We start from the raw sequence: 22,177 nt of genomic DNA on the forward strand, positions 1-22,177 counted from the left end.
TTTGATTAAACCCTGATGTTTCAAAACTTAAGAATATACTTAGAAAATTCGGCAAATGAAAAATATAGGTCGTGTGCTTGATTTTTTGCTAGACTGATTTGAAAAATTAGGACATCACACAAGTATTCATAATATTGGACTCTACAGGTAAATCACAATTGTCATAACATTTTTGCGAATAGAAATTTTTCTACAATGTAGAGTTTAATGAAACTTCTAACAGTCACAAATAAATGTATGGCCTATAATGTGGTGAAATAAAATGTATAGGTCTGTGTGCTTGTCTTTAAGATATTTGAAATGAAATGCCTTCAGAAACAGAGTCTAGAGCTTTTATCAAATTTTTGCATAGAAAACATATGCCCACCCCGGAGATCAAACTCTTGAGAAAGACCCACTCATGAATACTAGTGACCTGGTTTGGTGCATGAATACTAGAGACCAGGTTTGGTGCATGCTTACTAGAGACCAGATTTGGTGCATGAATACCAGTGACTAGGTTTGCAGCATGAATATTAGTGACCAGGTTTGGTGAGTGAATACTTGTGACCAGGTTTGGTGCATGCATACCATTGACAAGATCTGGTGCAAGAATACTAGTAACCAGGTTTGGTGTGTGAATACTGGTGACAAGTTTTGGTGCATGATTATTGGAAACCCCAGATGTCCCTCCATGTGTTATTTCATCACGAGCGGGCACCTGGGAAGAACCACAGACCTTTCGTAAGCCAGCTGGATGGCTTCCTCACACGAAGATTTCAACCCCCATGTGAGGCTGGAACCAACATCGATGAAGGGCAAGTGATTTGAAGTCGGTGACCTTAACCACTCCACCACGGAGGCCCCTAAATGGCTAACAGAGTACCTGACTATACTGAGCAGAGCCCAAGTGTCAGCTATAAAGATTGACGGTATTATCAACAAATGAATAAAACATATACAGGCTGTCAACCAGGTCTTCTCCAAAATATAGGAAGAATATAGGAATATTTTCACAACAAATATAGGAGTTTTTTGATAGTTTTGAGGCAAAATATAGGAGTTTTCAACAACATATATTTTCATTTACTGGTATATATACTATCAACTCTTACCTGTACACTTACTGTCTGACTGTTTCTACATTAATCAATGTCTAGAATGTCTACCATTCTCTTCAACAGCATCACAATCCAGACAAGACAGAAGACTGATACAAAACCCACAACATATTCTTCTGTACCTTTCATTGCTCTCAAGCTGTTTTCGTGCAGACTTGGCTTTCATTGATTTTGGAAGTTAGACAGTGAAATAATCCACACTTACCCTCTAGTTTGTTAATACTCTGGTCATGGCTGGCAACAATGTCAACCATCTGCTTGGTACATGTCTTAGGAACAGGCTCTCATCCATGTCATACTCCAGTTGAAGGTCTTTAAAATCTTCTCTTCTGACTGACTGCTGCTTGAAGAACTGATACATGTCAAAAGTTAACTCTTCTGCATCACTTCCAAAACAGTTCAGACCTTTTCTAAAAGCATTGTGCACTGTATGGAGGTTGCAGGGTTCAAAGACAAGCAAACCCAGGTTGCCATCTGCATTCAAACTTTCATTGACTTCTCTGTGAATGGATTTGTTGACATTCGGGCCATCAGATGAGAGACTTATCAAATTCTTCATGGGTAGGTCTACTTCAAAATCATTCCCTAATTTAAGGAAAGCTTCACTTACAATGTCAGCTGTTGCATGGCCAAAGTGAAAAGCTTTCAAAAACCTCACAGACACTTCTCCTTCAATATTGCTCCAAAATCTTATCAGTATGTCCATTTGTCTACATTGCTGTGCTATAGTAGTTTCATCAAACATAAGAACATACCCTAAATTTCCATCTATAACTTCCTTCACAATTGCTTCTGTCAAAAATGGTCTTATGGCTTCTGAAACTATGTATGATGCTTTTGTCCTTGACAAAGAAAACTGATCAGCAATATCACACTTGAACATCTTTCTGAAACACTTTGTAAAGGCCATCACATGATCTGAATGAAAAATCAGCAGCTGCTACTTTAAAACACCACAACAGCTCAGATTCTGTGACTTGATGTTTCAAAGGGTGACTTGTGAATACATGTTGTATTTGCCTCTGCTCAATATCGCTTGAACCTACAGTAGCTGGTTTATTAGATGCTCCAGAGGCTGTCACCCTTGGTCAACACTTTTTGGGCAGTGACGCGGCAGTGTTCTCAGTCTCTGAGAAAATCTTCCTATTGACAATTCAGTAAAAGAAAACTTTGAATTTTGGTAAAACTGCATTAACTGTATTTAAAACAGACATGGTACTTCTGCACCAGTTTGTCATCTTTACTATACTTTTTTGATGTCAGAGATCTCAGAGATTTGCCTTGTATTTCATCATTGGGGAGTATCTGAAAGAAAATGTCTGAATGAGACTTTGATTTACCTGAAAGACCCATGTCCTGTTTCACTACCTTGCAAAGTGACCATACAGATGATGAAGAAGAGCAAAACTACATTATCTTAAGGATTGTGATGCTGTGGCAGACATGGGAATTTTCTTACCTATAAAATAAAGAATCCAAAAGCAGTATCAAACCAAGATTTACTCTCTTATTCATCGGCAAGAACTTTACTAAAAAATATAGGAATATTTTTCAAAATATAGGAAAATATAGGAGGTTTTTCAGAATATAGGATTTTGATCCAAAATATAGGAAAATATAGGAATATAGGAATCAGTTGACAGCCTGCATATAAATGAAGAAAAAAGAAAGCAAGAGTTGTCCGTAAGACAGCGCGCTCGACTTTTCTAAGTGCTTGACTCTGAATTAGAGCTATGCCAGTAAAAAAGATCCAAGTTAAAAAGGGACATAACTCTGTAAAAATTCAAATCAGAGTTATGGGAATTGTGTCTCCTTGTGAAGACTTTCATTGTAAATAAGAGCTCGTCGAACACGAAATGCACCCCTTGATGCATTCAGTAATTGCACAAGGAACAGAAATTATTTGCTCACTGTAAACAAAAGTTCTACTGTTCTGGTTCAATGTGACATTGACCTTTGACCTATTGACCTCAAAATCAACAGGGGACATCTGCTGGTCATGATCAACCTCCCTATTAAGTTAAGTGATCCTAGGCCCAAGCATTCTCAAGGTATCGTCTGGAAAGGGTTTAACTGTTCCGGGTCAATGTGACCTTGACCTTTAGCCTACAGACTTCAAAATCAATAGGGGTCATCTACAGGTCATGACCAACTTCCCTATCAAGTTTCATGATCCAAGGCCCATGCGTTCTCAAGTTATTGTCTGGAAATGGTTTAAATGTTCCGAGTCACTGTAACCTTGACCTTTGACCTACTGACCATAAAATCAATAGGGGTCATCTGCTGGTCATGATGAACCTCTCTATCATCTTTCATGACACTTCGCCCAAGCGTTCTCAAGTTATCGTCCAGAAACCGTTTAACTGTTCCTGGCCAATCTGACCTTGAACCTTGACCAAATGACCTCAAAATCAATAGGGGTCATCTGCTGGTCATGATCAATCTCCCTATCAATTTTCCTGATCCTAGGCCCAAGCGTTCTTGAGTTATCGCCCAGAAACCCTTTTACTGTTCCTGGTCACTGTGACCTTGACCTTTAACCTACTGACCTCAAAATCAATAGGGGTTATCTGCTGGTCATGACCAACCTCCATATCAGCTTTCACGATCCTAGGCCCAAGTAGTCATGAGTTATCATCCGGAAACAATTTAACTGTTCTGGGTCACTGTGACCTTGAACCTTGATATTCTGACCTCATAATCAATAGGGGTCATCTGCTGGTCATGACAAACCTCCGTATCAACTTTCATGATCCTAGGACCAAGCTTGAGTTATCATCCGGAAACCGTTTAACTGTTCAGGGTCACTGTGACCTTGACCTTTGACATACAGATCTCAAAATCAATAGGGGTCATCTGCAGGTGATGATCAACCTCAACTTTCATAATCCTAGGCCCAAGAGTTCTTGAGTTATCATCTGGAAACGGATTGGTCTACACACAGACCAACCAACAGACATCTGCAAAACAATGTATAGGGGCATAATAACTACTTTGAGTTTCAAGTCAAAAGCTTTAACAGAGATATTTGACTTTATCAAAAATTTTAACAAAAAAATCTAAGTTAAAAAGGGGCATGATAAATTCTGTCAAATTCAAATCAGAGTTATGGGGATTGTTTCTCCTTGTGTAGACTTTGATGGTAAATAAGTATTTTAAGTTTCAAGTCAATAGCTTTGATAGTAACAAAGACATTTTACTTTATCAAAAACTTTAACCAAAAATTCTAAGTTAAAAAGGGGCATAATTTTGTCAAAATTCAAACAGAGTTATGGGGATTGTTTCTCCTGGTGTAGACTTTGATAGTAAATAACTATTTTAAGTTTCAAGTCAATGGCTTTGATAGTAATAGAGATATCTGACTTTATCAAAAACTTTAACCAACGGTGACGCCGACGCTAACACCGGGACAAGTGCAATAGCTCTTCTTTTTCTTCGAAAAGTCGAGCTAAAAAGGAGTACCAGCAACACTGTCAGCAGTTCCTTTCAATGCATTCACTGTGTCAGCATGTGGTGGAGTCTGAAAAGTATTTAAAAAGATAAAAGCTTAAACTTCTTTGCAATTTTCTAAATGCAAGCAGGGTAGAATTCTTGTAATAAATCAAATATGAATTTTATTGGGAGCAATTTTTAATCCAGCATATGCTAAATATTTGTACTATAATATTGATAAAGATGTGTTTCATAATGATCCTGAGCAGAAAAATAGTCTGCTGAATTCCTATATGGTCAATATTACATTTTGTAACACAGTAAAAACTAGAATATGCTTTAGTAGAAAAGCACATGTCTCCCCCAATGCATAGAAGTAATTAGCAATTAGGGGACAGGAGGGATAGTCAAAGAGACACTGATGGTTGGCTGTAATAGGGATCATCTACTTGGCATGTCCAATCATCCCATTAAGTTTCAACATTCTGGGCCTAGTGGTTCTCAAGTTGGAAACGTTTTTCCATGTTCTGACCCCTGTGACCTTGACCTTTGATCGAGTCACCCAAAAAATCCATAGCAGTCATCTACTCTGCATGTCCAATCATTCTATGAAGTTTCAGTATTCTGGGTCAAGAGGTTCTCAAGTTATTGATTGGAAAGTGTTTTCCATGTTCAGGCCCCTGTGATTTGACCTTTGCTCAAGTGACCCAAAAAAACAGTAAGGATCTTCTACTCCTATGTAAGTCCTATCATTCTATGAAGTTTGAAGATTCTGGGTCATATGGTTTTCAAGTTATCGATCAGAAACCTTTTTCCATGTTCTTGTCCCTGTGACCATGACCTTTGAACATGTGACCCAAACATCAATAGGCGTCATTAACTCTACAAGTCCAATCATCCTATGAAGTTTCAACACTCTGGGTCAAGTTGTTCTCAAGTTATTGATCAGAAACGTTTTTCCATGTTCAGGCCCCTGTGACCTTGACTTTTGACAGGGATCATCTACTCTGTAAGCCATATTCCCCTACTAAGTTTGCAGGTTCTAGGACGAATGGTTCTCCATTTATTGATTGAAAATGAAGTGTGATGGACAGATGGCCACTGTGACCTTGACCTTTGCTCAAGTGACCACAAAAACAACAGAGGTTATCTACCCTTTAAGTCCTATGACCTTATTAAGTTTGAAAGTTCTAGGTCAAATGGCTCTCAAGTTACTAATTGGAAATAGATTTCCATGTTCTGGCCCATGAGACTTTGACCCCCAAAATAAATAGGAGTCATCTACTCTGCATGTCCAATCATCCTATGAAGTTTCAACATTCTTGGTCAAGTAGTTCTCAAGTTATTGATCAGAAATGGGTTTCCATGTTCAGGCCACTGTGACTTTGACCTTTAACAGTGACCCCAAAATCGAGCATCTACTCTGTATGTCCAATCATCCTATGAAGTTTTAACATTCTGACATAATTACAAGCTTCAAGAATTACTATCATTTTACAAGCATGAACATTATCTGATTAACAAAAATCTTTCCACTGTAAGACAGCACAAAACAACATGCACAACTGATAATTTTCAATCTAGTCCTATCAATAGTACAGAAGTCTGGAAACTTTTATTATGAAAGCTCTATAAGGGGATGTTACTCTGACAAGCACAATGTGTCAAAGATATGCGCAACTGCATTTCATACCAATTACTGTTGTTAAGTTTGAGGAGACATTATTATTATTATGTAAGTGAGAATAAAAATATTTGTATATTTCTAACTCACAATACTACATATTCTAAAATTCTGGTTAATCTTGAACTTATGAGTAAAACAGATGCAATCTAACATAAGTAAATATCATTATAGTTGTTAACAAACAATGACATCAATCTTTCATGAATTATACAGCACTTACAGTGTTAATATAAATATTTTGAACAGTTGCATGGTTGTTAATTTCTGTGGTCCCATTCTGGTTGATATTTTTTACGTGTTCCTTCATTTTGCTTTTGGTAGGATGTTCTTTTCTCTCCGACTCTGGACTTTTTTCAACAATTTTCTCCACTTTTACTTCAACATGGTGTTTGTGGATTCCATTTTCTAGTGGCCGTTCATCTGCATTTTCTAGAAGAGTTTCTGTCTCCTTCATATCATCTGATTCTTGATCTGAGAAATAAAGATTGGAGCTAAAGTTATCACTGCATAATAAATCTTATTAAATGACTTCTTACATAAATCGCTAGTCCATAGCTTGTGCTATATTCAACTGGGCTATCAAGTCAAAAACTCAAAAACAAAACTGTGAAAATCAATTTCTGATGTCATGTTGAATATTGAATTGAATGCCTTGCTGCTCAATAGTCAAAACTAATGGCCCTCGGTCCTTTGGACCTTAGGCAATAGTTCTGACTATTGTCTGACAAGCCATTCATTCAGTGTGTATTAGGCATTCATGAATGTTACAAATCCATTATAGTCTTATAATGTACTTATTACTTCTGGACTTGACCTGGTCACTTTAAAACTCATAACAATTTATACGTGTATGATTATCCAAGTATAGTACTATAAGAAATAGTTCTAATCAATGGGTCATATAATTTCTTTATTTAAAACAAAACAAAGTCAAAATGTGATCATGTCAAATGTCTCACAAATTTCAGCAGCATATTGAGATGTACTTTGTCCTTTATTTCAATGCACTATTAATTCTGCATATGAAATTTTTTTCTTTTTTCTTTAGATTTGTATTGGGAAATATGCATTTGTGAAAGAGCATTAGATATTGTGCAATTCTAGGAACACTATTAAATACTCCATGCAAAGCCAATAATTTTTTTTATTACATAATTATTATTACACGGCTTCTTAATATAAATTGCCAGTCCATAGTTTATCTCCAGAGTTATGGCACTTAAATTGGTCAAAAAATGTCAAAACTGACAGCCCAAAAAATTAATTTAAAAAAATGTCAAATTTTGCAATTTTGACCAATTCAAGGACTATAACTCAAGAGATACTGGTCCTTACTGGCCAGTTATCAATATTGACCTAGATTTTATAGAGATACACATTCTGTATAAGTTATGTTTAGTTCTGATAAAAAATACTCTAGTTATCAAGTGGACACTGTCAACTTTGGTATTTTTGACCAATTCAAGGGCCATAACTCTGGAGATACTCGTCCAAAGTGGCTGGTTATCAAACTTGGCCTAGATTTTATAGAGATACACATTCTGTATAAGTCATGTTTAGTTCTGATACAAAATGCTCTAGTTATTGTGTTGACACTGTCAATTTTGGCATTTTTGACCAATTCAAGAGCCATAACTCTGGAGGTACTAGTCCGAAGTGGCTGGTTATCAATTTTGACCTAGATTTTATAAAGATACACACTTTGTGCAATTTTGGTTCAGTTCTGATACAAAATACTATAGTTATTGAGCAGAAATGGGGGCCTCTGTTGCTGAGTGTTTAAGGTCGTTGACTTTGAGCCTCACTTGAGGCGTTGAATTCTTCATGTGAGGAAGCCATCCAACTGGCTTACGGAAGGTCTGCGGTTCTACCCAGGTGCATACTCGTGCATACTATAGTTCAAACTATTGCCCTCAGTTCAAATAAGTACATATTGATGACTGGAATAATGAATAATTTTCAAGTTGATTTCTTTTCAATTTATGTAAATACTTTTTTAATTTTTAAAACTTGTATTTAACAAACTCAAAAGGGGGTATTTTGTCCACTGTGTTCAAGTCTTGAGGGATATGTTTGGTTGGGGGGTGGGGGGGAGAATTCTATTCTATATTTAATTTAACTTATAGCAAATTTCTGCTAATAATTATTCATTAACAAATATTTATCAAACCTGTTCCATCATCTGCATTTGGTTCTTCACCTTCCATTGGAATCTGCTCTTCAATATCCCCATTTGGTGTTTTATCTTTACGTTTATCTTAAATAGAAAATAAATACAAGAAACGCGGCAATGCCACGAAACCAGGTTTTCAACACTTTTCATAAGAATAAAAAAGTATACTGAATCACAGTGCACCACTTTAAAGCACAACCCTAACCCTAACCCTAACTTTAAAGCACAACCCTAACCCTAACCCTATTTTTAGTAACAATGACCTTGACCTTGATCCCAGAAACCCCAAAATCAATCCCAAGCTACAACACAAGAATAAACAAGAGGACCATGATGGTCCTGATTCGCTCACCTGTCCCCACATGACCAGGTTTTAAACCGAGTATGATGTCGTTTTTTTCTATTATTTGACATTGTGACCTAGTTTTTGACCGCAGTTGACCCAGTTTCAAACCTGACCTAGATATCATCAAGATGAACATTCAGACCAATTTTCATATAGATCCCATGAAAAATATGGCCTCTAGAGAGGTCACAAGTTTTTTTTGTTATTTGACCTACTGACCTAGTTATTGATGGCATATGACCCAGTTTCGAACTTGACCTAGATATCATCAAGATGAACAATCTGACCAATTTTCATGAAGATCAATTCAAAAGTATGGCCTCTAGAGAGGTCACAAGGTTTTTCTATTTTTAGACCTACTGACCTAGTTTTTGACCGCAGTTGACCCAGTTTCAAACCTGACCTAGATATCATCAAGATGAACATTCAGACCAATTTTCATATAGATCCCATGAAAAATATGGCCTCTAGAGAGGTCACAAGGTTTTTTTGTTATTTGACCTACTGACCTAGTTATTGATGGCATATGACCCAGTTTCGAACTTGACCTAGATATCATCAAGGTGAACAGTCTGACCTATTTTCATGAAGATCCATTCATAAGTATGGCCTCTAGAGAGGTCACAAGGTTTTTCTATTTTTAGACCTACTGACCTAGTTTTTGACCGCAGTTGACCCAGTTTCGAACTTGACCTAGATATCATCAAGATGAACATTCTGACCAACTTTCATACAGATCCCATGAAAAATATGGCCTCTAGAGAGGTCACAAGGTTTTTTTTATTATTTGACCTACTGACCTAGTTTTTGAAGGCACGTGACCCAGTTTCGAACTTGACCTAGATATCATCAAGGTAAACATTCTGAATAACTTTCATGAAGATCCATTGAAAAGTATGGCCTCTAGAGAGGTCACAAGGTTTTTCTATTTTTAGACCTACTGACCTAGTTTTTGACCGCAGTTGAACCAGTTTCGAATTTGACCTAGATATCATCAAGATAAACATTCAGACCAATTTTCATACAGATCCCATGAAAAATATGGCCTCTAGAGAGGTCACAAGGTTTTTTTGTTATTTGACCTACTGACCTAGTTATTGATGGCATGTGACCCAGTTTCGAACTTGACCTAGATATCATCAAGGTGAACATTCTGACCAATTTTCATGAAGATCCATTCACAAGTATGGCCACTAGAGAGGTTACAAGGTTTTTCTATTTTTAGACCTACTGACCTAGTTTTTGACCGCAGTTGACCCAGTTTCGAACTTGACCTAGATATCTAGAGGTCACAAGGTTTTTTTATTATTTGACCTACTGACCTAGTTTTTGAAGGCACGTGACCCAGTTTCGAACTTGACCTAGATATCATCAAGATGAACATTCTGAATACCTTTCATGAAGATCGATTGAAAAGTATGGCCTCTAGAGAGGTCACAAGGTTTTTCTATTTTTAGACCTACTGACCTAGTTTTTGATCGCAGTTGACCCAGTTTCGAACTTGACCTAGATATCATCAAGATAAACATTCTGACCAACTTTCATAAAGATCCCATGAAAAATGTGACCTCTCGAGTGGTCACAAGCAAAAGTTTACGGACGCACGCACGGACGACGGACGCTGCGTGATCACAAAAGCTCACATTGTCACTTTGTGACATGTGAGCTAAAAAGTATACTGAATCACAGTGCACCAGTTTAAAGCACAACCCTAACCCTAACCCTAACCCTAACCTAACCCTAACCCTATTTTTAGTAACAATGACCTTGACCTTGATCCCAGAAACCCCAAAATCAATCCCAAGCTACAACTTTATATAAGTTTTCTATACACCAAGATTCATCATGATAGCTCATTCCTAAGTTAAGTTATTGACCGGAAACCCTTTTTCTATTTTAAGTAACAGTGACCTTGACCTTGACCCCAGAAACCCCAAAATCAATCCCAGCCTTTGTCTTGATATAAGCTACATACATACCAAGTTTTATTCAAATATCTTTACCGAAACAAAAGTTATTGACCGGAAACACCAGTTTGACGCCGCCGCCGCCCGCCCGACCAACGACATACCCCAATCTAATAACTCTTTTCGTTGAAAACCTGGTTAATAATGAACTACAGTACGCTTAAAATTACAGCATAACAGAACTTAGAACTTTACCAGTTTGTCTATTCATCACATCTTTGGTCATATGATTTTTTGCTATTCAAAAATGCCTTAAAATTTAATCATAGAGAAAAAAAACTATAAGGATCTTTCACTAGTTGAGGATGCAGATTGAAATATCTGACTCGAGGATAACTATTTAGGTAGTAACAAGGCTCTGTCGAGTTACTACAAATTTAAAACAGTTAGCCAAGATATTTAGTGGTAAGAAGGTTCTGCTGATTTACTGCACAAACATTTACCTGTAATGGTACTGAAATCCTCACCTTCTACCAGTGATAGATTATTTTTCTTGCCTACTTTTCCTTTAAGCACAATTTCGTTATAATAATATAGAAGTTTATGAATTTATGTTTTCATTAATGAATTACAGCATGTATGTCATCTTTCAAGCCAGGGTGTAAGGTTTTTCTAGCATTGGTAAAAAACATGGGAAAACCTGTCTTGGCATGCAAGAAAAATGACCTTTGATCTCACCATATGACCTTGACCTCACATTGGCAGACATCTGTGCTTAGTATATTGTGTGATAATTTGAAAATCTTTCTGAATTAAAAATATATATAAGTGGGCAAACTTCTGCACTAGACTGAAATGTTGACAAACAGATGAACTACCCGACTTAAAACAACATTTCCCCAGACATAAATTACAAGGTTTTTCTCCATGCTAAAATGGTGCAATGAAAACTTTCAACTTCTGTAGACATACATTAGATTTGATATTCAAACATCATTTATTGGAAAAATTTACTGTCAGTAAAGCAAAACATGTTTCATATGAAATATTCATGTCAGAAATTAATTAAGCAACAGGTTGTAAAATAAATCTGTTACAAGAGTGCCAGAATGTCATAATATACGCCCGTCATAGCAAATTTCTTTGCACCTAAGCACCTGTATTTGCAAATGGAATCTCAATTCTGTGGTTTTGTAGTAATTCTTGTAATTCTTTTGTTTTTCCAAGTCCACAAAAAAACTCCTTACTAGGTAGAGATACCTTAAAATACACCTAAAATTTGAAAGTAACATCTACGTTGTACCACAAAAAAGTGCTCTTGTTTTTTCCCTACGGTCAATTATAAAAAAGTTACAATATAAGTTTTTTATAGTAACAACAAAGGGAAGAATCTTTCAAAAAAAAAAAAAAAAAAATATATATATATATATATATAAGTCCACACAAAAATCATTACCAGATAGCGATAGGTCAAAATACAACTCAAAATTGAATGTATCATGTATGTTGTACTTCAGAAAAGTGGTCTCAATTTTTCCCTACCACCAGTAACAAGAGGGCCATGAAGGCCCTGTATCGCTCACCTGACCTACTGACCTAAAGATCATCAAGATAGTTTCATCAAGATATGGTCATGAATGTGGCCTCTAAAGTGTTAACTAACTTTTCCTTTGATTTGACCTGGTGACCTAGTTTTTGACCCCATATCACCCAGATTTGAACTTGACCTAAAGATCACCAAGATTAACATTCTGACTAAGTTTCAGGAAGATACAGTCATAAATGTGGCCTCTAGAGTGTTAATAAGCTTTTCCTTTGATTTGACCTGGTGACCTAGTTTTTGAACCCAGATGACCCAATATCGAACTCTTCCAAGATTTTTATGAGGGTAACATTCTGACCAAGTTTCATTAAGATTAGGCCAAAATTGTGACCTCTAGTGTTAACAGTCAAATTGTTGACGACGGACGGACGGACGACGAACACAGGACGATCACAAAAGTTCACCTTGAGCACTTTGTGCTCAGGTGAGCTAATAAAAAAGTTACAATTTAAGTTATTTATAGTAATAACAAAGGGAAGTAATTCTAAACTAGGGAGGTTCTTGCCCATGACATTCCGTCTCATGATGGTGAACAATTGTGCCAAGTTACATCAAAATCCCTCCATGCATGAAGAAGAAATGCTCCGGACAAAGTCATTCTTGTATCTGACCTTGACCTTGAAAATCAATACTGAATGCTATTCAGCTGGGAATGACCCCATTAGAGAATCAAAAACTTTGAAAACTTTACTAGACTGCATCAAAATTTGTGAGAAAACTAGTATTAGTTTCACACTTTGAATTACTGGTATTGGCTGAAATGTAAAGATTCATAAAATGGCGGCTACTTACTTTTTCTTCTTTCCTTCATGAAGAAGTAGGCTATTATAGCTACAACTACAATCAGCAAAATCACCACGATAACTGAAACTGTATCATAATTGAACAATTAAGCACCAGTCATTAAATGATCTCCGATAATGAAATCTCTTAGCAAGTTTCAATATCATGGACATATGTAGATGAAGCAGAGGGTCATGATTGCTCTCTATTGCTCACCTGAGTTTACTTGCTTGCTTGAACAGTGAAAAATGAATACAGACAGGTAATGTGTATCTTTTTTTCTTGAGTAGTGTGGGGGGGGGGGGCATTGAGGTGGGGTAAGACATTGGGGAAATGATGTGATATGATAATATCAAACATGAAGATTTCCAATACATAAATTTCCAAAAAACATAGGTGTAATATCATTTTAAAGCCTGGCCTGCTATTTCTGACAAAAATATTTTTAAAAGTTACAAGGAACAAGAGCTGTCACTAATGGTGACAAATGCCCCCACAGTGCCTTGACCTTTGACCTGGTGACCTTGACCTTTGACCTGGTGACCCCAAAGTCTACAGGGGTCGTGTACTCAATAAGTACTATTAGCATGTGAAGTTTGAAGGTCCTGGGTGCAGTGGTTCGCGAGTAAAGTGCCTTCATGCAAAAAGTTAACCTTGGCCCCTGTGAACTTGACCTTTGACTTGGTGACCCCAAAGTCAGTAGGGGTCATGTACTCAATGAGTACTATCAGTATGTGAAGACTGAAGGTCCTGGGTGCAGTGGTTCCCAAGTAAAGTGCCTTCATGCAGAAAGTTAAAGTTGGCCCCTGTGAACTTGACCTTTGACTTGGTGACCCCAAAGTCAGTAGGGGTCGTGTACTCAATGAGTACTATCAGCATGTGAAGACTGAAGGTCCTGGGTGCAGTGGTTCCCAAGTAAAGTGCCTTCATGCAGAAAGTTAAAGTTGGCCTCTGTGACCTTGACCTTTGACCTGGTGACTCCAAAGTCAGTACGGATCGTGTACTCAATGAGTACTATCAGCATGTGAAGTTTGAAGGTCCTGGGTACAGTGGTTCGCGAGTAAAGTGCCTTCATGCAGAAAGTTAACGTTGGCCCCTGTGACCTTGACCTTTGACCTGGTGACCCCAAAGTCAGTAGGGGTTGTGTACTCAATGAGTACTATCAGCAAGTGAAGTTTGAAGGTCATGGGTGCAGTGGTTCGCGAGTAAAGTGCCTTCATGCAAAACGTTAACATTGGCCCCTGTGACCTTGACCTTTGACCTGGTGACCCCAAAGTCAGTAGGGGTTGTGTACTCAATGAGTACTATCAGCAAGTGAAGTTTGAAGGTCCTGGGTGCAGTGGTTCGCGAGTAAAGTGCCTTCATGCAAAACATTAACATTGGCCCCTGTAACCTTGACCTTTGACCTGGTGACCCCAAAGTCAGTAGGGTAGGGTTCGTGTACTCAATGAGTACTATCAGCAGGTGAAGTTTGAAGGTCCTGGGTGCAGTGGTTCACGAGTAAAGTGCCTTCTTGCAAAAAGTTAACGTTTGCCCCTGTGACCTTGACCTTTGACCTGGTGACCCCAAAGACAGTAAGGGTCGTGTACTCAATGAGTACTATCAGCATGTGAAGTCTGAAGGTCCTGGGTGCAGTGGTTTGCGAGTAAAGTGCCTTCATGCTAAAAGTTAACGTTGTGACTAATGAACTGACAGTTGAAAACTAATATGCCTCCCTTCGGGGGCATAAAAAGTGGCCATACCCCCTGGAGGCCATGTTTTTGACGAAACAAAACAATTTGAACAATCTTGGGACCATTTGTGTAAAATTATGTCAAAATCAGGCCAGCATTTTCATACAAATATATTTTTATGTTTTCACTATATACATACAGGGAAAGTGACCATACCCCCTTGTAGCCATGCTTTTTTACAAATCTTAGTAATTTAAACAATCTTGGTAGATAACACACAAGGACCATTTGTGTGAAACTATTTAAAATTGGGCAAGCAGTTTCTAACAAAAAGATTTTTAAAGTTTCCAATACATTCATATAGGGAAAAGTGACATGCCCATTGGTGGCCATGTTTGGGAGTGAAAACAAATTATTACTTGACCTTAAATATTATAGTGACCTTGACCTTTAACCAATAAGCATAGATCATGTGATGACTAACTGTCTCATCGTGGGGAATGTTTGTGTGTAGCACTAAGATAATCCATCAATGCATATAAAAGTTACGGAGCAAAAACAACTTTTACTTTACCTTCAATAGTGACCTTGGCCTTTGGCCTACAAGCATAAGTTATGTGTGTGCATAACCTACACGATGCCCTCTATTCACACATAAAGATTAATTTAGGAACCTAGCTAGAATGCTTTCGAGTAATTTAGTCTGGTGTTCCGCTGGTAGGGGACTAATTATTGTTCTGAGCTGAGTGGGATGCAAGAATGTTTAAATTAATTTGAACACTGAAGATTAGTTTTAACTAAAAAACATTGGAAAAATAGCATAAAGTATTAATTCTACTTGTATTTTCAAGACAATGTGAGCTCAATAAGCTTGTGAAGTTATTTATTCTAACTATAATGTACATGTACTATGTTTAGAAACTAACTTAATATTATAATCCACAATTTGAATCCACCAGAAACCGCTGGCCTTGACTGGTTTGTCTTTTCAGTTGTTTGGTCTCTCTTCCTTTCTGCAATGAAAAACTAAAAATATGTCCTTAGATCAAGGAAGCCTCTCCTATGTGATATTAGGAGAGTACCAGTATTTGAGTTTTGGCACTATAGTGTGTTTTATTCGACCTGGCGGGGCGGAGTTAACCTCTGGCTTTTGCAAATAATGGTAATCTCAAAAAATGAGCAAAATAGGTAGAGCTACAGTGGTTACAGTGTTAGGTAGATGTCTATGAATAAGAAATCAGGTTGCCGAATCAACTACATATCCTACACAATAATGCAGTGGATGGTCACAAAACCCTGCCAGGTCAATTAAAATGCACTATATGGCAATAAAACTTAACCCTAAGTAAGACATTGACCTTTGAGTCTGAAATTGACATTTAGCCTTTTTTAAGTGAAATTAATGAGCAGACAAAAAACATGGCATTGAATCTTTTACCTTTCAATGTGATTTTAAACTTTAAAACTTGGGGTATGGGTCTCTGATACCTGGCACATCATTTTTTTATGCTGAATACAACAATTTGAAAGTTATTTGAATATACTTCATGTACACAAAATCTAAAGATCAGACATGAAATGTGACAAACATTCTTCGACCTTTGTGACCTTGACCTTTGAGCTAGGAGTTTGGGTATTACACTTGACACATCTTCATGTTATGGTGAATGTATGTGCCAATGGTTTTGAATATCTATCCTTTTAAAAAGTACAGACTGGACATCAAATTGAGGTACATGTCAATGTAAATACCTCTTATTGTGACCTTGACCTTTGAGCTAGGGGACCGGACCTTGCACACAAAACATGCCTTGTAGTGGTGAAGGTTTTTGACAAACGAATTAACCATATATGTATCAGAAACATTATGGAGGAGACAAAAAATGACTTTATTTTTTGCTGTCTTAGTGTCACCTTGTGCACTGCCAAGTTATCAGCCAGACATGATGTTTCAAATATTATACACATAAACATGCACTGTTACAAGCATGAAAATAACAACAGGGATTACACTTGAACCCTACCCCTATTATCAATAATGGGGGCATAAAATAAACAATTATCTTAAAATTTAGAAATCTGTAAATGTTAACTCCCCTGATGTATTGCTTTGATTTGATGTTACATTTCATAAACCATTGCAAACTTGTAGTTAACTAGAATGTGTCTGTAGGACACAGGGTGTGCCCCCCCACTGGTACATTTGTCATAAATGAGGGCCAAATTTTAATTCAAATGTTTGCAGTCTTAATGGGGTATAGCCTCAACAATCATTTTATGAAAAGGATTCATTATTCTAGGCCCTTTACTTTTCGAGCTATGAGCATCACAAACAAAAAATCCACTATTTTGGTTATTTCACGGGCCATAACTCTGTAATAAGAGCTAACATTCTCAAGAGGAATGCCAAGTGTGCAAGTTCACATCACGATAAAGACTCCAGCAAGGTTTCCTGAATTTACATCTGATACTTTTTGAGCTAGGCACATAATTAGGTGAAAAAGTGCATTTTTTTTACTATTTCAGGGGCCATAACTTTAAAAATAGGGGGTGGAGCCAGCCAAAAAATTAGAGGTGTGCAAGTTAATATTATGATAAAGACTTATGCAAGTTTTCAACCATTTATATTAAATACTTTTTGAGCTAGGTGCATCACAAGGTGAAAATGTGTATTTTTGACTATTTCAGGGACCTTAACTCTAAAAATAGGGGGTGGATCCAAATGAAAAATAGGAGGTGCGCAAGTTCATATCATGATTAAGACTCATGCAAGTTTTTCATGAATCTATATCAAATACTTTTTGAGCTAGGCATGTCAAAAGGTGAAAATGTGCATTTTTGACTATTTCAGGGGCCGTAACTCTGAAAATATTGAGCCGACCCAAATGAAAAATAGGAGGTGCGCAAGTTCATATCATGATTAAGACTCATGCAAGGTTTCATGAATCTATATCAAACGCTTTTTGAGCTAGGCGTATCACAAGGTGAAAATGCGCATTTTTTACTATTTCAGGGGCCATAACTCTGAAAATAGGGGGTAAAGCCAGATGAAAAATAGGAGGTGCGCAAGTTCATATCATAATCAAGACACATGCAAGGTTTCATGTACCTATATCAAATACTTTTTGAGCTAGGCATGTCACAAGGTGAAAATGTGCATTTTTGACTATTTCAGGGGCCATAACTCTAAAAATAGGGGGCGAAGCCAGATGAAAAATAGGAGGTGCGCAAGTTCATATCATGATTAAGACTCATGCAAGGTTTCATTATTTATATCAAATACTTTTTGAGCTAGGCGTGTCACAAGGTGAAAATGTGCATTTTTGACTATTTCAGGGGCCATAACTCTGAAAATAGGGGGTGGAGCCAGACGAAAAATAGGAGGTGCGCAAGTTCATATCATGATAAACATTCATGCAAGGTTTCATCAATTTGTATCAAATACTTTTCGAGCTAGGGGCGTCACGAACTTCGGACGGACGGACGGACGGACGGACGGACGGACGCATGGATGCACGGACAAGACCAAATCTATATGCCCCCACCACTCATGGGGGGCACAAAAACTAAGTAAGAAAGATTTCTACAGAGGTCTTTTCAAACACATGATCAAACATTTATTTCTGTACCGTTTAATAAACATAGAAATGAAATCAAAACACTACCAACCTGTAAATTTTGCTCCACTGGTTGTCTGTTTTAAAATAATGGATTCATCTGATCTGGAAATTGATCATAAAAAACTTTAGTTAAAGGGACTGACCTCAAGATTGTATGGGAAAAAAAAGAAAACTGAAAATTTCAGATAACAGGATATCATAGTTATATCTTTAAAGAAGGCTGTGAAATTGTTACTAACAGATAATAAAGTTATGGAAATTCTTAATTTTTCTAAGCACATTCATTTTTTTCTGCTAAATAGAAGAAACATCTAGTAACCAACTTCCTTACATGCTAATATATACAAACTTTCATAAAAATTTACAAAAGCTCATTAGAGCAAAATTTTCACTTTAAATTGCCTTGCCAATTCTAAATAAATATCTTCTTTACAGCTGATTAAATATCTTGCATTTTACTGATAGTTCTTCCTTGTTCTAACAAAATCCTTTTTGGTAACATTAAATCTTATTACAATTCATTAAATACCAATTAAAATCAGATAACAATGAGATAACTTAAAACGTCATTATTATAATTGTAAGATAACTAACCAAGGTTTACATAAAATGTCATCATGATAATTGCTTACCAAGGTTTACATAAAATGTCATCATGATAATTGTAAGATAACTTACCAAGGTTTACACGAAATGTCATGATAATAGTAGGATAACTTACCGAGATTTACACACAATGTCATCCTAATATTTGTAAGATAACTTACTGAGGTATACATTAAATGTAACGGTGATAGTATTAAGATAACTTACCAAGGTATACATAAAATGTCATCATGATTATTGTAAGATAACTTACTGAGGTTAACATAAAATGTCATCATGATCATTTTAAAATAAATTACCAAGTAATCATACATAAAATGACATCATGATAATTTTAAGGTAACTTACCTTGGTAAACATATGATCTCATCGTGATAATTTACTTACTGAGGTTTGCATATAAAGTCATCATGATCATCCCTTATCTGTCCTCCAGTACATGGTAAAACACAAGTTCCATCTGTAACAAAATGAATAAGTAGATACAATGTAACTTCTAACAAGAGTGCCAGAATGTCACAATATACGCCCGTCACAGCAAATTTCTTTACTCTAGCACCTGTATTTGCAAATGGAATTTTAATTTTGTGGTTGTTTAGTAATCATTGTAAGTCTTTTGTTTTTCTAAGTCCACAAAAAAACTCCTTACCAGATAGAGATACCTTAAAATACACCTAAAATTGGAAAGTAACATCTATGTTGTACCACAGAAAAGTGGTCTTGGTTTTTCCCTACGGTCAATTATAAAAAAGTTACAATATAAGTTATTTATAGTAACAACTAAGGGAAGTTAATCTTTAAAAAAAAAAAAAAAAAATCCAAAAAAAAAAAATATTAAAAAAAGTCCACACAAAAATCTTTACCAGGTAGAGATTGGTCAAAATGTAACACCTCAAAATTGAATGTAGCATGCATGTTGTACTACAGAAAAGTGGTCTCGATTTTTTCCTACGACTAGTAGTGAAATAGTAACAATAGAAGCTATTTATAGTAACAACAAAGGGAAGTAATTCTAAAGAAGGGAACTGCGCATGAACGACACTTCGTCTCATGATGGTGTATAATTGTGCCAAGTTACATCAAAATCCCTCCATGCATGAAGGAATGCTTCGGACAAAGTCATTCTTGTATCTGACCTTTGGCCTCTAAGTGTGACCTTGACCTTAGACCCAGGGACCTGGTTCTTGCGCATGACAGACCGTTTATATTTTAACATTAAAATTGACTTCCGAAAACTGAACAGCAAAATATTTGCCGGTCTGTCTTTAACATGTTTTTAATCCAAAAACGCCCACAGCAAGTTGTTCTTTTGTTTATCTATTAGTGACGCACGTTTGTTTTGATACACTATATAATTATGATGATCATTTGATGCAAAAGTAAAGAATTAATCAGCGATTACTTTAATTTGTTTTCAATATATAAAAAGTGATTTATGAAATATCTTACGTGTGGAAAATTTTTGCAATGTTTGAATGAAAGAAAGATAGATTTTTTTAATTGATTTAGTTACATAGATTAAACTACGCTTTATCAACATCAATTAAATATTGATGAACTCGGGACTTCAAAGATGGTAAAATGAAAGTGGAAAATGTTTGAGCAAATGCTATTATTGTTTGATATACATGTACAAAACAGGAAATTTAATATATGTAATTGATTATCCTTAATGTTTGTAACATATTAATTCAATAATTATTAAATCAATTAATAAATCATTTATACAAATTTGTACAATTAAAAAGGATAATAATCTCCTTCATCCAACGTGTAAGAAAACATAACTCTAGTGCATAATGTCCACTTTGCCTGCAAACTTCCAAACTTCTTAATTCCGGAAACTTCCAAATACTGAACTTTTGGACTGGTCCGGCGGTCGTTCGGTTTTCGGAAGTTATACTGTAGTGACAAGGGCTGAGCACGAAACTATTGTATCTTGTTCTTTATTTATATACAGTTACAATAGTTCTGCGCTCAGCCCACCATACATACAAGTTTAACATTTTTTTCACTGCTTCACAAATCAAAATTTATAGGCACACCACTACTATGGTCATACCAATATATTATTTCAACTAAAAGCTTTATACATTTCAATATGTAGTTGCAGTAACCGAATACCTACTTATTAAGTCTTATTTAAACAATCATTTACTCCACCACTTCAACCCCAAGAAATGCTTACATATTTTGCCTAGAAATATGTCACTTGTATGTAAAAAGTATTTTAAAATGCATTTTCACTTAAAGAATTGCCGTAAAAAGTGACATACTATTCAAAGAAAGTTTATCATTTTGGTTGAAAAGTCAAATTTTAAAAGCCATGAGTCTGCCAATTATTCACGTCAATCAGTAAACAATACCTGGTAGCACATTATACCATGCCCAGTACCTTGGCACGGGAGCCTCGCAGCTCAAAACAAAGCGGAATCATGGAGTCAACTTAAAGTGTCCATAAACAAGGGTAAATTTTATAGGCTATATACCAATAAAAGAAATTGTTCTTTGTTCCATATAAAATTCAGCTACTTCAGAACAATTTTGTTACAGTTACTAGATTTTCACTCCGTCTTAGACCTGTTTTCCACAAGATATCCATACATTTGCTTCAAGAAAACGAAAAGAAAAAGGGGTGTTGAATAGTATGCAGTGAAATGCAAGTCAACTGAAGTCAGGTACCCTCATATTGCCGCATTTCAGAAAGCGGTCCGCAGAATAAACACCCTACTTTCGTTTTCAAGTAAACAACTCGAAAACATGCGAATATTAGCATGAAAAGGGTCCTATTTTATGTAAAATTCATTCCACGAGTGAAATAATGCCCATTTGGCCCCCGATTTATGCGCAAATGCGCGAAAAATGGAAAAATTAGGATCTATTTATTAGGGACTTCTTTCGACTACACCACGGAAGCACATTTTTGACCGAATTACTGCATTATACCCTAAAGGACATACCGGTAGTATACATAGGATTTATTAAGACTTTCATGGAAATATGCATTGAAGTGCAAGGTAATGTTCAGTATTGAAAATGCAAAACCCAGATCACCTAGAGATCATGAGACAAACATTCTGACCAAGTTTCAAAAAGATTGGGTCACAACTGTGGCCTCTAGAGTGTTCACAAAGCAAATGTTGATGCACGATGCACGTCTGCATGCCGAGCCGACGGAAGCCAGACAATGACCTGTCACAGCATCTTATCTTGAGTACTTCGCGCTCAAATGAGCTAAAAATTGTAT

General features: G+C 36.4%; 1 protein-coding gene across 1 annotated transcript in view; it reads right to left on the bottom strand.

Annotated features, from left to right (window-relative positions):
• The window catches only part of LOC123538643 (uncharacterized), a 35,707-nt gene that overhangs the window by 8,708 nt on the left and 4,822 nt on the right, over window positions 1-22,177 (bottom strand). The window contains exons 4-10 of the mRNA XM_053537713.1: window positions 19,318-19,390; window positions 18,374-18,426; window positions 15,631-15,717; window positions 13,041-13,118; window positions 8,390-8,476; window positions 6,440-6,690; window positions 4,563-4,620 (exon numbers count right to left, since the gene is read on the bottom strand). Coding sequence (XP_053393688.1) covers window positions 4,563-4,620; window positions 6,440-6,690; window positions 8,390-8,476; window positions 13,041-13,118; window positions 15,631-15,717; window positions 18,374-18,426; window positions 19,318-19,390 — 687 coding nt within the window. The remainder of the gene's footprint in view (window positions 1-4,562; window positions 4,621-6,439; window positions 6,691-8,389; window positions 8,477-13,040; window positions 13,119-15,630; window positions 15,718-18,373; window positions 18,427-19,317; window positions 19,391-22,177) is intronic.

This window comes from Mercenaria mercenaria, chromosome 3 (assembly GCF_021730395.1).
Source record: "Mercenaria mercenaria strain notata chromosome 3, MADL_Memer_1, whole genome shotgun sequence".
NCBI lineage: Eukaryota > Metazoa > Mollusca > Bivalvia > Venerida > Veneridae > Mercenaria > Mercenaria mercenaria.